The 17,113-nt window shown below is 35.1% G+C and overlaps 1 protein-coding gene across 13 annotated transcripts in view; it reads right to left on the reverse strand.

Annotated features, from left to right (window-relative positions):
* Nucleotides 1–10,140: 10,140 nt before the first annotated feature.
* The window catches only part of nfasca (neurofascin homolog (chicken) a), a 122,070-nt gene continuing 115,097 nt past the window's right edge, over nt 10,141–17,113 (reverse strand). For 12 of the 13 annotated variants that reach the window (XM_051673219.1, XM_051673210.1, XM_051673216.1 and 9 more), the window contains one exon: nt 10,141–13,922. In XM_051673219.1, coding sequence (XP_051529179.1) covers nt 13,694–13,922 — 229 coding nt within the window. In that variant the 3' untranslated portion in view covers nt 10,141–13,693. Of the gene's footprint in view, nt 13,923–16,746; nt 16,765–17,113 lie in introns of all 13 variants that reach the window. The other variant, XM_051673218.1, reaches the window with a different exon arrangement.

Genomic DNA, 17,113 nt, shown 5'->3' on the forward strand with positions numbered 1-17,113 from the left:
TAACTAACAAATAATTTTTGATCAACTAAACTAAATTAAACTAAACTAAAATTAACATAATGATCATTTTAACATTTTAGGGCTGTTGTTTACAAATGATGAACATTTACATCTGCTAAAGCCCTCTCACAATATCAACTCATAAATAAAAACAATGGCCTTATAGGACTGTCATGTTTACTTAAGAATACATTTAAATGTCATTTTCTTTTTGAAAAAAATAAAATAAATAATAAATAAATAAAATGTTTATTCTTTCATTTTCTCCTATTCTTTCAAGTATCTATCAAGTATCATCCTATTCAGTGAGGGAAAAATTAGTCCTGTAAATATTTTGAATTTGCACACAATAGCCAGTGCAGGAGCCAGATATTTGTGAGGATAATAATTTTTTTTTTTTTTATCAAAACGCACAGTGATGTCTAAGACATTGGCTTTATTTTCTGTTATAGCATAAGTTCCTGTACAGCTGCTTTGAAACAACATTGTGAAAAGCACTATACAAATAATTTGACTTGACTTGAATTGAGTAGTTGATGATGTTCATGATTGAGAGGGCTGACTCACAGCTGTACAGTACAGTATATAGAACCAAATATAATCAGGATATCTGCAGGTTCAGTTTCACGTTATCACTTTTTTTTCACAAGCACTACAGACCCTGAACAGATGAGACATGCTTATTTGACACTTCAAGAATAGTGAAAGCAAACTTTTAAGTGCATTTTCTTTGAACGTTCGGTTTTCATCATCAATTTCTGTTTTGTTCCCTAAGATGTGCATATGTGCTGAAAACATTTTTGTAACAACTGCGGTGATTACATTTTTTTACATCTTTTGACGGCACTCTACTGTACACAACTAGGCAATTTATATAAATACATTTGATTGAAAAAGATGTGATCAAATGCTCACCTAAATGGTGCTTCCATGTTTAGCAAAGCAGTGAAACTGAACTATCGGCAGAAAAGCTTAAACACGCTCCGGTCTGGACAACTGATGATGGCTGAATGCTGTTGCACGTGGCATTGAGCATTGTTAAACTCACAACTGATCGCCGTGGCTCGTGCCTATGAATACTGAGTTATGTGCAGAGAGCGCTCTGGTATTTTAGATGGCGTGGCAATTTAATCAAAAATCAGTCAGAGGACCAGATAAAGATGATTGGCGGGCCGGATTTGGCCCGTGGGCCACCAGTTGACTAGCCCTGAAATACTGTATACCCATGATTTTCTTGTTTCAGGTCTGTTTGGTGGTCTACTCTAGACCTCTGTGGATAAGAGATTTTGGGAAAAGCTATTAGCTACACAATGTGACTCTCAACTAATTTCTTTAGTCTGACACCCTTATTAGAATGGCTGGCATTACATTTCAATGTGCATTTCTCTTCTAGTGCTTTTAGATGTTAGTGCTGCCTTTGACACCACAGATCACGAAATTCTCTTGGATAGGCTTGACAATTATGATGGCATTTGTGGACAGGTATTAGCTTGGTTTAGGTCCTATTTATCCAACCGCTACCAATTTGTCAATGTAAGCGAGGAATTGTCAGATCAAACTAAAGTGAAGTATGGAGTGCCACAGGGATCAGTTTTATGGCCTCTGCTATTCTCCTTATATATGCTTCCCCTGGGAGACATTATCAGGAATCGTGGAATTAGTTTTAACTGTTATGCCGATGACACCCGACTTTATATTTCCTCAAAACCCGATGAAATTTAAAAATTCTCCAAGTTAGTAGAGTGTATCAATGATATCAAAGACTGGATGGCCAGAAATTTCCTTCTACTTAATTCCGACAAAACAGAGGTACTAATTATTGGACCAAAAACCTCTAAAAATAAGCTGCAAAAATATAATTTGACTCTCGATGGATGTGCTGTCACATTGTCGTCTACTGTGAAGATCTTAGGTGTTATATCTGATAGCAATCTGTCCTTTGAAAATCACATTTCCAATGTTTGTAGAACAGCATTCTTCCATCTCAGAAGTATTGCTAAGTTACGACACATGCTCTCTGTTGCTGCTGAAAAACCAATTAATGTGTTCATGACCTAAGACTAGATTATTGTAATGCATTACTGTAGAGGATGTCCAGCAGGTTCAATAAATAAATGTCAATTGGTTCAAAATGCAGCAGCTAGAGTGCTGACTAGAACAAAGAAATATGATCATATTAGCCCAGTTTTATTGTTGCCACATTGCTACCTGTTAAATTTCATATGAATTTTAAAATTCTGTTAAATACTTACAAAGCTTTGAATGGTTTAGCTCCACAGTACTTAAGTGACCTTCTATCATGCTATATTTCATTACGTTCACTACAATCACAAAATTCTGGCCTGTTTGTAATATCTAGAATATTAAAAATTCATAAAAGGAGGTAGATCCTTTTGCTATTTGGCTACTAAATTATGTACTAGTCTTCCTAACACTGTTTGGGACTCAGACACACTCTCTCAGTTTAAGTCTAGACTAAATACTCATTTTTTCAGCCAGGCACACACCTTTTTTTATCCATCAACTCATAGTTATGCTGCATTAGTTAGGTCTGCCGGAACTGGAAACACTTCTCACATTCTATAATCCTGTTTTAAAGTGAATGGCATCTACGCTAATATTATTCTATTCGTTTCCCTTTCTTAACCTCGAGATACATATCCTGAGTTTACCAGAGCCAGCCAGATCCAGCTCCGGTCATGCTTGATAGCCGACTTCCACTACTACGTGTTGCTGAGTGAGGACGACTAACTGCAGCCAGGGCCAGCCAGATATCACTTCGGTCTACTATGATGGACTTCACAGAGGATGAACTGATGCCAGCACCAGCTGTCAGACATGGGATACTCTACTGGACACTACATGAAACTTGGACTTAAGATGGACTTCACCGGAAATTAATCTGCCACAAGCCTACAGTCGAACTGCAGTGCACATCACTGACCTCTGCCTGCATCACCTTGGTCAAAGGATGGACTACACTCTTAAAATGGAATAAATAGATAATCAATTAATTACCAACTTTTATTTACCCACAGTTATTCTGGTTTCCCCCAAGGTCATTTTTCTCCATTAACCAACATCTTTTGGAGTTTTGTGTTCCTTGCCACAGTTGCCTCTAGCTTGCTCACTGGGGGTCTAAATGCAAATATAATTTACTTATTTATTTATTTTATTATTTATTTTGAGGCAGAATTTGCAATAATGTTTTTTAAACTGCACTATTATAACTCAAAGATATTACTATATTACAGCTTCTTTTTCTGTTAAAGCATAATTTTCTATAAAGCTGCTTTGAAATGATGTGTGTTGTGAAAAGCGCTATACAAATAAACATGAATTGACATGCATATAAGCAGTCAGTCACTTGGACAGTTAGAAAGAGAGCATCATGTTTAACTGGAGCGCAGTGGCAGACTGGTCATTGGGAGAACCGAGTGAGCCGGACGCGAAATGGGGCCGCATGGGCCGCCGCGTTGTGCAGAACGTGCCACAAAACGGCGCCACGATATGCGGAAGGGGGCAGCGATATGCAGAAAAGGATAGCTAACACCCCCACCCAACAACATTTGGGCCAGTTTCTATGTAAAATCCCGGGCAAAATTTTCTTCCCAGTCTGCCCCTGCTGGAGTGTTTCGTGCTAAATGAGGACATTGGGACAGTCAAGGGGCTTTGACTGTTGACTGGTGATATAACAAATAATGGCATTATATTCATGTTGTATAGCCAGAGGGGAACTGGCTCCCCCAACTGAGTCTGGTTTCTCCCAAAGTAATTATTATTATTATTATTATTAACTAACATCTTATGGTGTTTTGTGTTCCTTCCCACAGTCACCATTGGCTATGTCACTGGGGGCCTAAAGACTAGGGTTTAAAGCATGATTTTCAATCACGTTTTTCATTTAAACTGCTAAATGAGGACTTCACAACATTATAGATATGTATTTAAAGCTACAGACACTAAAACAGCCCATTTGGAACAGGGCTACAAAACAGGGGTATAAAGGCATGGTAGAATAAACGATCTGTGAGGTATTTTGAGCTGAAACTTGACAGACACATTCTGGGGACACCTAAGACTTACAGTTGTGCTCAAAAGTTTGCATACCCTGGCAGAAATTGTGAAATTTTGGCATTGATTTTGAAAATATGACTGATCATGCAAAAAAAAAAAAAAAAAGAAAATGTCTTTTAAGGATAGTGATCATATGAAGCCATTTATTATCACGTTGTTTGGCTCCTTTTTAAATCATAATGATAACAGAAATCACCCAAAAGGCCCTGATCACAAGTTTACATACCCTTGCATGTTGGCCTTGTTACAGACACACAAGGTGACACACACAGGTTTAAATGGCAGTTAAAGGTTAATTTCCCACACCTGTGGCTTTTAAAATTGCAATTAGTGTCTGTGTATAAATAGTCAATGAGTTTATTAGCTCTCACGTGGATGCACTGAGCAGGCTAGATACTGAGCCATGGGGAGCAGAAAAGAACTGTCAAAAGACCTGCGTAACAAGGTAATGGAAATTTATAAAGATGGAAAAGGATATAAAAAGATATCCAAAGCCTTGAAAATGCCAGGCTCAGTATGTGATAATATATGGCTTCATATGATCACTATCCTTAAATAAAAGACAGTTTTTGTTTTTTGTTTTTGCATAATCAGTCATATTTTTGTCTTTTGTAATCTCGATGTTCCGAGAGAGAAGCGAATGGGATCCAGACACAGTATTTATTAAATGAAGAATGCTAAAGTATAAAAAAAAAAAAAAAAAAAAAAAAAAAAACTAAAGATCACACACCAACAATACATCCAAGAAGGACAAGACCAGACAAAGAACACAGGAATCAAGATGGCAAATTAACTAACTAGGCACACCTTGACAACATAATGACAGAAAACAAGAAACAAGATTTCAAAATAAGAGTTCACACACACCAAAAACCAAAAAAAAAAAAAAAAAAAAAAAAAAAAATATATATATATATATATATATATATATATATGTGTGTGTGTGTGTGTGTGTGTGTGTGTGTGTGTTTAATTTTTGTGATTTTTTTTAATAATCTTTAAAAGCATTTATAGCTTTTTCTACAAAAAATATAAATAAAAAAATTATGACTTAAAAATGTCAAGTGGTGTAACCATAAAGCAAAAGGTATAAAAATACTTTCTTTGCACTTTAAATACACGTGAGTGTACACAACTTAATTATTCATTTCCAAAAAGGTTTTCAAACATATTTTTCTGGGTGATGAAGGTAAAACATATTTGTATGTAATATAATATTTTTGAGTCACAAATATCAAGAATTTTTCTTATACTCCATTTGATCTGAACAAAATATGCCTTTTCATAAAAATGTAACTGATAACAAATACCTGATATATATAGATATATATATATATATTAAGGGGTCTTCTCTGTTTTATTTATTTATTTATTGGCACATGACAACAGAATGACTACCTACATGTTGGTTACACCACCTGACTTTGAGTTAGTGGACAAAAGTTTCAAATATAAAGAATATTTGAAAACATATTTATTGACTGTTTTTTTATTTTTTTATTTTTTTAAGAAATAATAATAAAAGATAATTTCAGACATCACCTGTCAGCCAACTCTAGAACATGCATGCGCATTAGCTATACAAGCCGGGAAAATTGTGTTTTTTAGCATAATATGAGGTAAAGAATCACAATTTATGATACCAATATTGTCAGATTTTATTTCTGATTTGAAATATATTCTTGGATCGTAATCTTGACCAACCATATTTGAGATTTTGGTCTTTCTCCATTCAAGCAGATAGGAGCTGCACTGGCATGACTGGAAATAACCTCTCGAGAGCATTCCAAAATATGGCCGGTAGTGGACTGATTTGCTAGAAAGACTTTGCACTGGTGGCCTGCATCATATCTACTCAGCTCTTAACACTTTTCAGCTCACAAGCAGCTTTGTCAAACGATGTCTGAATTATTGAAACAAAATTCCAGAATGTATTTAAAGCATAAGTAAGTCCAAGCCAAGCATGATTTTCAGTGTTTATTAGTAGTTTTAGGAACCATCTTTTTTTCAGACTGTCTCTAAAGTGGTCTACTGTCCTGAGACACTGGTGGTTTTATTATTCATTTAAAGCAGAGGTAATGTTTGCAGTTTATAGAGAGGAAAAACACATGATGTCATGTGAAATATGGTTCCCTAAACCAGAGAATAATCAATAAACACAAATGGGTGCACTCAAGCATCGTGAACATGGATGAGTTAAAGTGTTTTTCGGATGGAAATCCTGATAACATGTAAAGTTCCTTTGATGTATTCTCAACATACATGTATCTTTCAGTAAACAATAGATAAGAATGTTCAGCCAGTCTGACTCATTGAGAGGTTTAAGTTCAGTCAGTTAAATTCAGTTCCATTCTATTGTTTAGTAATTAAATCCAATGCCATTGTTAAACTCTCTAGAGGCCTTGTATACTGTCACAGCAAGACCTTCGGCTCTGGCAAAATTAAATAAGTAAAAACATAACACATCAGTAAGGGTTTTGGCTATGATGTCTAGACCCTTGATGGAGGCTAAAATAAATTAGAGAGTTACTTGAAATGCAGGGAGAAGTGTGGGAGCACTCTGCAAGATTACATGAGGTTGGAAGATCAGAACAGGTTGTAATGTGACACCTGACATGAGTTTGTGTTACAAAAAAAAAAAAAAAAAAAACATCTGCTGTGTTTATCCTAATTGTCCCTGGTGTAGAGATAGGTTGCATTTGCAATATGGACGGAGTTAGGTAGGAAGGCAATATTGCACATCAGAATCAGAGATGGTACTAGGATGCAGTCTTTAAAGTGGGCAACCGGCCGTGATCTGAATTCACTGTATTAGTAACATCCTTTCTACATTTTGTCTATTTTTGAAGGCATAGCTTATGATTTTCCAAAATGTTTTACTTTGGAAAAAAAAGAAAAAAAGAAGAAAAAGCCATCTGAAGGAGCAATTGAGAATAAATATATTCCTAAATTAATTTATTTATTCCAAATTGTGGCTCAATTTCTACTAAGAAATAAGCATTGTAGTCACTAAATCTTTGCATGGTCATCGAAAAAGCTCACTTGAATTTGTTGTACATCATTAGAGATGACGTTATCGTGCCTGGAAAGCCTGTCTGAAACCAGTGTTCACACAGAACGAGTTTTTCTGTCCGTCTGCGCTGTTTTGAAATTGTTTGTCTATGTAAACATGCTCTAGATGGACATATTTAACTGTTGTGCTGCATCTCGCTGTTTTTATCTTCAGCGTTTGCACATGAGTGCCAAATTTTTAAAGGAATATTCCGGGTTTTATACAAGTTAAGCTCAGTCGACAGCATGAGTGGCATAATGTTGATTACCAAAAAATATTTTGACTCATCCCTCCTTTTCTATAAAAAAAAATAAAAGCAAAAATCGAGGTTACAGTAAGGAGTGAATGGAACTGAATGGGGCCAATTTTGGAGGGTTTAAAGGCAGAAATGTGAAGCTTATAGTTTATATAATGCACTTAAATGAATTCTTCTGTTAAAACTTGTGTTATTGTAAATTTATTTAAATCACCATTTTTACGGTCGTTTTATGTTTACGACATTACGTCATCATGGCAATGAAGTTGGAAAATTGGATATAACTTTACACAGAATAGGTAAGCAATTTTATCACACTAAAATCACGTTAACACACATATTGTTTACGTCTTTTGGCGATACATTCAAACAGTACGAATTTTTATGTTTACCGATTGGCCTCATTTACTTCCATTGTAAGTGCCTCACTGGAACCCACATTTTTGCTTCTTTTAAAGAAAAGGAGGGACAAGTCGAAATAAATTTTTTTTGGTAATCAACATCATGCCACAAATGCTGTCAAGCCTTAAGTTTTGGAGAGGCATTCCCAATCTTGTATTTTTTTAAATATTTTTTGTCAAGGTTCAAGGACTGATGACGTTTATGTGCATCTCTTCTGTTTACTGAATCTAGCAAAAGGGGCTCCATTGACCCTAGATGGAATCTCCTAATCGAAAACCATAGAAAACCCTGTTCTTATAACTGAACAACTAACTAACATTTATTTGCGAAAGTAATTACCGGATCTTATCTAGAACTAAGGGCATCAGGGTAGCTTCAAGCTCCGTCCATGGATATTTAAGCTAATGGTGTCCGTGGGAGATATATGTGACAGGTGTTTAAAAGGCCTGGTTTTTCTTTCAGACGGCGGAAGGCAGAAGACATTAATATTTACCAGTCTAAGGGGGGTCAAGGCAGAATGTATTCATTTCCCCTGAATAAAATATGTCTGTGGTGCACTTTTTCCTGTGTCCACAACAGATTTATCGTCATAGGCTTGTTAATTTCACTACTCGGTTTTGTGCCTCCTGCCATCCGAGTAAAAGAGGGAAGTCTTATTGGCTACATTAAGCTGTGTAAGTCATTATGGACTTTGGGATGAGGGGAAAATCAATAGGAAGAGCTGTTGATCATTGAATTGTTGTGTAGATTTTGACCTGGCCAGTGCAAATACGAGCGGGCACTTTACTGGTGAGATAGAATAAAATTGGAAATCTAAATTGAGATCTATATCTTTTAATTGTTTTTTTTTAATCTAATTTGAATATGAATAACATAAATATGACTTCAACTTTTAATTGACACTCTGAGTAAACATTTTTGAATTCAACATTTACAAATACTATTACCAGCATAAACATTTGGGTGACAAGTTGAATTGAAACATTAAGATTAATTTTAGAATTTCTTACTGTTACAAATTTAATGTCATTGTTTACACTTTTTCAAAATTTTATCTTTAAAAAAAAAAAAAGAAAAAAAAAATTAGTTTCCAGATTTTCTGCTGGCGGACCCGCAAGAAAAAAATTGTCAAAATATTAATAACTACATTCATGACCAACACAAAATAGGTATCGTTTGAAAGCTTAAAATCTTAACTTTACAATGCATGTAGGCATTATGACCTAATCTGAACAGGTGCTTCCAAATTTGCAGACAAATCAGAAGTGTTCTGTTTTGATAATTTATGAAAAAATGTGCATTGTACATGTTATTGTAATCAGTAAAAACATCAAGCTCATCAAATAATCATGTGTCATCTGTTGTTGGAAAGTTCTCAAAGAGTAAAATCCAACCGGCCCATTTGTTTTAATCACAGATAAAAAATATAGCGAGTAATAGCTTAGTATATGTCTGACATTTATGTTGGTGTTGCTTATATGCTGCGTTTTCGCTAATAACTGCATGAAAAATAAACCGATCATAAAATACCACATACCATTACTTAGAGGAGGTGATTATTTTTCAAACGAGCCCACATGCAAGGTAATTTGAAGATAGATCATCAGATAATCCACACGAAGAACAATGTTACATATGGCCACCAGGAGATGGCGCTAAGTAAATGACACAAACTCAATGATTCAGACTCATTGAGTCAAAAGGCACTCGTTCTGTGAAATCTCATTCCTAAAATCATGTCTCTATGCTAAGCAAACCTTTAGTCATTGTGTTTTATGTGTAATTAGTTCTTTTGTACAATTATTATGTTTTCTTTGTTTGGAGAGACTTTTGGATACTTTGAGATGTTTTTGTACACTAGGATAAATTATATTTGTAATGCTATAACTTTTGATTGCTTTGTCATATCAACACAAAATTTTTCTCAGTACAGTAACAAAACAAAAGCAGTTTTTCGGAGCCAACTTATTTACACCCAGAGATATATAATGTAAAATCAGAAAAATTAGGGGAAAAAAGCACAATTTAGCTCAAGTTATTTGTGGTTTTTCAGCAGTTTCTTAGGCAGACCCTCCTTGTTTTTGCTTTTTCTGTTTGTTTTTTTCATGTCGAGTTATAAGCCTTTCATTTTGGGTATGCCACTGAAACAGGAAATCTTAAAAACAAAACACCCTCAGAAAGTTTTTTTTATTCGATTTTCATTCCAAGATTTTTAATGTGGTCACAAATGTTTGAAGACTATACATAAGAGTCAGTAAGAATGTGAAAAATTTTCAAAACAAAGTTGCAGGTTTTGATAAGTTTATCAAAAGCACAACAAGAGTAAATGCAGTAATGAGGCAAGGACAGATCAGAAGGTTGAGAAAATGACAGCTTTAATTGAAAGAAAGGCGTCTTGAGCAGATTAAGTTGCAGCATCTCATCATACACGCATACATGGTGAACATAATGATTGGCCATATTTCTATGGCCAGATTTACAGAAAAACACTGTTAACCTGCATGATATGCAATTTATAAAAGCTGCTTTGATGCACAAGTGGCTGAAAAACACAATATATTAACTTATCCTGGACATAATAATAATAACCAGCAAACCACCATAGGCATTTTTGCTGTATTTAAAATAAAATAAAATTTGACATGGGGTCCGTTGTGGAAATTATCATCAATCTTGTTTTACGGTAACGAAAATATGTTGCCAGTTAATAAGTACACAATGATCTGACATTGGGAGAAAGACAGAGTAAGCAACATACCAACCAACAAATATATAGTAGTATATATTTAATTAACTTTGCCAGTCCACCACAACTGGTACAGGGACAACAATCTGTGCAGATGTTAAAAGTGGCTGCAGAAGTTCAAGGCAAGGTGGGGTGAAATGGGTTCAAGCCAACTTTGAAATTCCATCTCTGAATAGCCTTGATGTTACGCTGCGACACTCACAAAGCTACAGTCTGTGAGCACACTAGAATGTGTGATCTAAAGAGTTGTCTTTGTATGTAAATCACTATATGAACTCGAAAAAACTGGTAGACTAGGCCTACTGTGCAGTAAACAGAATAGCAAAAAGGCAAACGAGGATAGTATTGCTTTGAGGTATTGGAGAAAGCAGAATTGATGGAACGGTCAACAGTGTGGCCCGATGAACTTCATAAACACATATTACATTAATGTGAAGGCATTGTATAAGACATCACAGCCCTATCAGGACGTTACGACCTGATATTCAGCCCTTTCAAAGAGCAGTCAGCTGGGCCTAGTCGTGCAGTAATACATGAACAGGAAATGATAAAACATTTCTTTTGCGTAACACAATTCAAATGTTGTTTACAAAAAGGTTTCTCCTCAGTAGGTTTGTGCAGAATGCTACAATGGTACAATTCTACAGCATTTGCTATTTACATAATCAATAATGGTGCTTTCAAATAAGGACATTAGGGAAAATCGTTTAAGAAGGTTCAATATGTCACCTCGAATCCAATAAAAATGGCAAGACATAAAAACAAGTCTCTTTCAAATACCAAAGGCAACAGCTAAGCCACCCATTTGGCTGAATTCAAATCCAAACCTGTGCATGGAGTCTTCCATTTTGGGATGCACCAAAAGCTTTTTTATTATGAATCATTATGGATTCAGATACTTTACTGTAATACAGTAAACCTGCAAAAAAACAAAAAAGGAAACTGATGACTACATAGGTGATTAAAAGATTGAGGCCCTATTCGAGAAAAATAAATACATAACTTTTCCATTTTTGTTATGTAAAAGTTACATTAAATACATTCTAATATATTAACACAATAGCTGTGATACAACAACAACATTAATACTAAAAAGAGCAGCACAATTAACAAATAAGACATACCCCCTTTCATAGTGATATCAAATTGAATAATTTTACATGGCCACAAATATGGTCCTAATATAGCTTGATCTCTGAAGTTTTTTATCCTACATTACGCAGAGAAGCTTTCACAATGTGCTAAAATCACAGCTGAGTACCTCATATCAAATTAGCTGTTGCATTTGGATGTGCAGTCATCAATAAATTATAAATATATTAGTCCCTATTATTTTTTACAAATAAAATCTATAAATAGTGTGGGATCCAAAAGTCTGAGACCATTAGTTTGCTTCTTTTTCTAATTGAATACAAAATGTTTCATTATAAATTAAATTATCAGCATAGTGATTTGAGTGAAAAGCTGAATTGAAAAATGAACATTAATTAACATGAAAACCTGATGATCCGTTATCACAGCATGATTTGACAATGTTCCAAATTTGCTTATATTTGATTAGTGACTTGAAATAGTGTTCTACATCCCCATTTTTTTTTTTTTTTTCCAGGTTTAAAGCAAAGGGCAAAACCTCCAGATTTTCAGTGTGATCGCAGACTTTTAGACCCCACAGAGTGAACTTGAGAGAGAATGTATGTAGTGCAGAAAAAAGTAATGGTGGTAGTGTGAGAGCACAAGCTATAAAACAACCTACCACCTTGAGTGGCACTAGAGTTACAGTGGCATGTTTTTAGGGCAGTGTCTCAGCCACGCTCCAAAGAAAGAGAATGCAACACTAGATAAACCCCTTAGCTGGAGTTGCCAGTTACAAACATATATAATATCAAATATGTACACTTCTCTGCACTGCATTTTGTAGCTACAATATTTACTTCTGGGATGATTGAGTAGTGAAACTCTAAGGGGCTATCTCCTTGTATTGAGTCTTTCTTTCATTCTTTCTATTTTTTTTTTCTTTTGACAACTGTATACTAACAGTGAATGATTCCCAAATGCTTAGTTCTTAGTTCGGTGCTTATGGCTGATACTCTATATTGAGTTATGGATACTTATACTACCTCAATACCCTTAAATGACAATCCACCAATGTGTTGATGCACCCCAAACTTTTTTAGACTCCCTGAATAAATGTATTCTGACACCAAGATCTTAACAAAGCAGATTAAAAAAAGAGTGTAAAAAATTAATGAGAAACAAATGATATAAGTTTAACAAAAAATGTATATATCCTTGCGGCTCTTCTTAGTACAACCTCTCCATTGTCCTGTGCACTAAAATACTACCATGCTTCAAAATGATGTATTTGTTTCATTATTTACAAGTGACGCCCTCTAACCTCAGCCTATAAATATTGGTGGCAATAGTGGCATTTTATAGTTGCAGCCAGTGAAAATAAAAGCATGATATCCGTTCAGTTATAGTATAGATCTTTTCAAGGACCACAGGTTTTGTTTTTTGCAAAGTCAAAATAAACAAAAACATGAGATTATAAAGTCCAATTTCAACCCAAAAGCAAGATGTGATAATACCTAGTGCATAGTTTTATATTGCACAGCAAGCTGTGCCAGCACTCTATACAGAATTCATGTTTTTGGACGCATCTATCTGCTGGATCATTCACTGCGGAAATATCAATATGATAAACGTATTTGCCGACATTCTGCAGTTGAGTCGACCCACAGTTGATATGTCACAGGACTGGTGCTTGTATCTCCTTTTCTTTGATGCTAGCTACAATGAGTTGGAGGGACGGGCCAATTAAAGATTTTCAAAATAAAAAAGAAGAGCATAAGCCACACAAAAAGCTTGAAATTCCCACATTTCCACCCCATGGCCCTAAAGAAACACTAAAGTCTGTGTGGGGCATGGGGACCCAGGTGATACTCTGAATTCCTCAAACACAGGCTCTTTAACAGTTTCCAAACAACAGCCGGCTCACCTGCATTTGTTTTTTCCCTCCCATCCCTTGTTCAGAAGGATCATGCACTCCAGTGCTTTTAATGTGAATACTTTTTAATAATTCTCTCTGAATATATATTTATTTGTATGCTTGTAGTGCCACCCTCCGGCCTGCTGGGGGTGCCGTCCCTTGGCCAGGGTGCTATGCCAGAGAGTAGATGGCATTGACAGGCGATGTGGCCTCTGAGCTTTCGTTTCCCTCCGTCTCCTCCTTGTCCTTCTTAACTGTGTATTGGCCAATGAAGGAGCCATCCTCATTGAACTGACCATCTCCTCCTTCACCATAGTCTACCAGACTGTCATCACTCTCTTTTACGTTCCCATCCAAGGAGGTTTGGCTACCCTGCAATGGCTTGTTGTCCTCATCGCTACTGTTGGGGGGAAGATAAAAAAGAAAAAGTCATATATTTTCAAAATTTTGTAGTTGGTGGATTGCCTGAACGTCTAGTTAACTAATCGGTCCCCATTTAAAATGGCTGGATAAGGGTCAACCAGACCCAATCAGAATACGTTTCTTAGGGGGCGTTCACACAGGACATATTCTTGTGTTCGAAAACAGCTGGATGGAGCGAAATTAGAAATTCTTCCCACCTTAAGTCCCCTCATGCTTTTGGGTATCCGATAAGGGAGAAACATGGCAAAGAATATCAAAATGTAAAATTCCGATTTTATCAGACATTGAAATATAATGAGTTTTTTCGAGGTTGTACTTGACAGTTTTGCATTTTCTTCCATATCCTAAATAGCATAAAATATTCTAACTGATCCTTGCTGTGAAAAACATCTAAAAAGACACTTTTGAACAATACCAAGGAGAAAAGAGAAATCTCAAGGTGAAATAACCACAATACATTTATGACCAAAGAAGATGACAAACACTTTGCTATTTACACTCTCTGTATTAAATCATGTCTATAAATTATGCATCTTTCAGCTCCTGTCCTGTGCATGCCCTATCACATGCTTCTGGTACTGTAATGGACCTCTGCTGGGGGGTAATTTTGTCATGCACTGTTCTACATTAATTGGTGAAGCACCAGGAAATAACAAAAAAGAAAGCAACACTTTTCAGATCTTAAAATTCTATTATAGAGTGGAGGTCTATCTTTGTTTAATGTAATATCTATGGACCTCGTTGTAAACTGACCTACAGCAGGTAGGCTGTTAAATGGAAATGTTATAAATGAACTACTGTATCCCCTCACAAAACATGGTTTACAACCAGGCTCCACAATATCACCCATCTCTATGGATCATAAAAATGCTTTTACTAACTGCATATATCCTCTCTATAAACAAGAAGCATTTCTGTGTCATAAAAATGTTTAGATTACTCATAAAAAGTATATTACCAGATGACATGGTTCTCTGCATGCGCCATGGCAACTTGGAAATCATGTCAGTTATATACAGCTATATATATATATATATATATATATATATATATATATATATATATATATAATTATTATTATTTTTTTCAAAAAGGAGCATTCAGTAAATCTTGCACTATCCGACCAAACAGGAACTATAATTTGTTTTTACTTAATTGATCAATCCTCACACTCATAGTATCACCTTATTTTCACCTCGAAGAGTTCTACAACTGAAAATCCTCCAAACCTGTAGTTCACCTTTTACATAATTTTATGAAGATTATATGATCACATCATAATAAGCTTGTAATGGCTTTTTAGTGTTAAGAAAATGGCCTTTTTTTCTTAACCATGCTTAATGCAGCGCTACGCCTTATCCAATTTTCATGAGAGCACTAATTCTAAGCACAATTTTCATGCCAGCATAAAGCGCAAATGGGCGTAGGTGAGAGTGTTTGCACTGTCCGTGGGTGTATGCGCGCAAACTGGAGGTGTATTGTATGTAAATGAAGTGGCTCTAAGTGCAATTTGCTAATTTCCAGAGAAATAGGTCATTGCGCTAAGATGTTTGAGAAGCACGTCTAATCTCAGCACAAAGTCTAAAATCAGTTCCTGCATTTGCAGTTTGCAGATTCCACCAGCAGGTGGTAATATAGTTAATGTCCAAACTTTGAAAATTTGTGTTAAACTTTCTAGAGGTCATGGTTTATTTTTTCAATTATTATTATTATTATTATTATTATTATTATTATTATTATTATATTTAGGCTTGTAATTATGATCTAATTTATATTGGTATTTTTCCACCTGTTGCCAGTGGGAGACATTGGAGAGGGTAACATATTTGGATTTGGTATTATTATTTTTTTTATGTTATTTTGATTATATTTTTGTTTAGTTTCAAGTGTAATTTGAATTTAGAAATATTTTTGGTTTACTTTTTTCATGTTTCAATAAATTAATGTATTTTTTCAAAATCAAAATTGACCGATAGAAGTGAAGTGCGTGCCAAAATCCCTCAATCCACAGCCTAACCTGAAAGACCAATACAATCACTGTTAATACTAGCCATGATTTGTGCATTCATACATACAATTTAACGGAGCCTTCATCCAAATCCTGACGAGAACCACTTTCCCACGCATATAATAGGAGCGTGTCACTTTCATAGAAATATGCCTGACATTCAACAAGGATGCAGTTAATCCACAAAAGAATGCAAGTCCGTATTTTAATTCTTCTAATTCATTGCTTAGTCCATTTACACTACCAACTTCTTATAAATATGTTGTCTTTGTTTATATTGCTTGTTATTGACAGGCAATGGACTATATAATAGGATGCAGACGATGCAATAAACGGAGAAGAAGCTCCTAATTTAATTGCACTTGACCCAGCCCATTAGCGTTTTGCATGCACAATTTTGCCAAACTCGCTTGCGTCTAGACTTAGCGCATACTTGCACAATAATACCAAAAACAAAAAACCAAACTAGCACTCTTAAAATAGGGCCCAAGTAGTATATAAGTTAAGTTACTAAATTCACTACAAGACTAAATTGAAATATTGTGGCAAAATCAAATCACATTATAATTAATGTTAAAATGACAGGTGACAGGAAAATAAACAGAATTAGTGTGTCTCGTGGGTCTAGGAGTTAATCATACTGTAAATGTACCTTATTTATGTCAATCGATTACAATACCAAATGGCAAGGACATGTATTAATCGATTAAGATCATACACATAAAGCAATAATTGCTTTAGTTCATAATTAAGAAGTCCAAAGCCAGGTGAAAATAGAGCCTCGGTTTCATACCTTTCCCTTTCAAGGGACCTTCAGTGGAACAACAGGAATGGAAAACACCCGAGAATAACAAACGTTGAAGGGAGAAAGGGTGAGAAAGAAAATTATGAATAAAACAAAACATTTATTTAATCAAAGAGGCATTAAGAAAAGAAAAACAAAGAGGAGAAAGAAAATGATGCATTGAGGATCTAAATTTGTAAACATCCTCGAGCACTCAATCTGTTACAAATTTTTGTTTGTTGATGTTCTAAATGAGACATCCTATTGAAACTTTAATTTAACATAGATTACTGGCAAACATCGAAGGGTTCTAATCTGCAGCAGAATTGTCTTTTCTCAGGTTGTTGGAAATGCATTTAGAATAAGAATGCCAAAA

The sequence above is a fragment of the Myxocyprinus asiaticus genome, chromosome 35, assembly GCF_019703515.2.
Source record: "Myxocyprinus asiaticus isolate MX2 ecotype Aquarium Trade chromosome 35, UBuf_Myxa_2, whole genome shotgun sequence".
Taxonomy (NCBI): Eukaryota; Metazoa; Chordata; class Actinopteri; order Cypriniformes; family Catostomidae; genus Myxocyprinus; species Myxocyprinus asiaticus.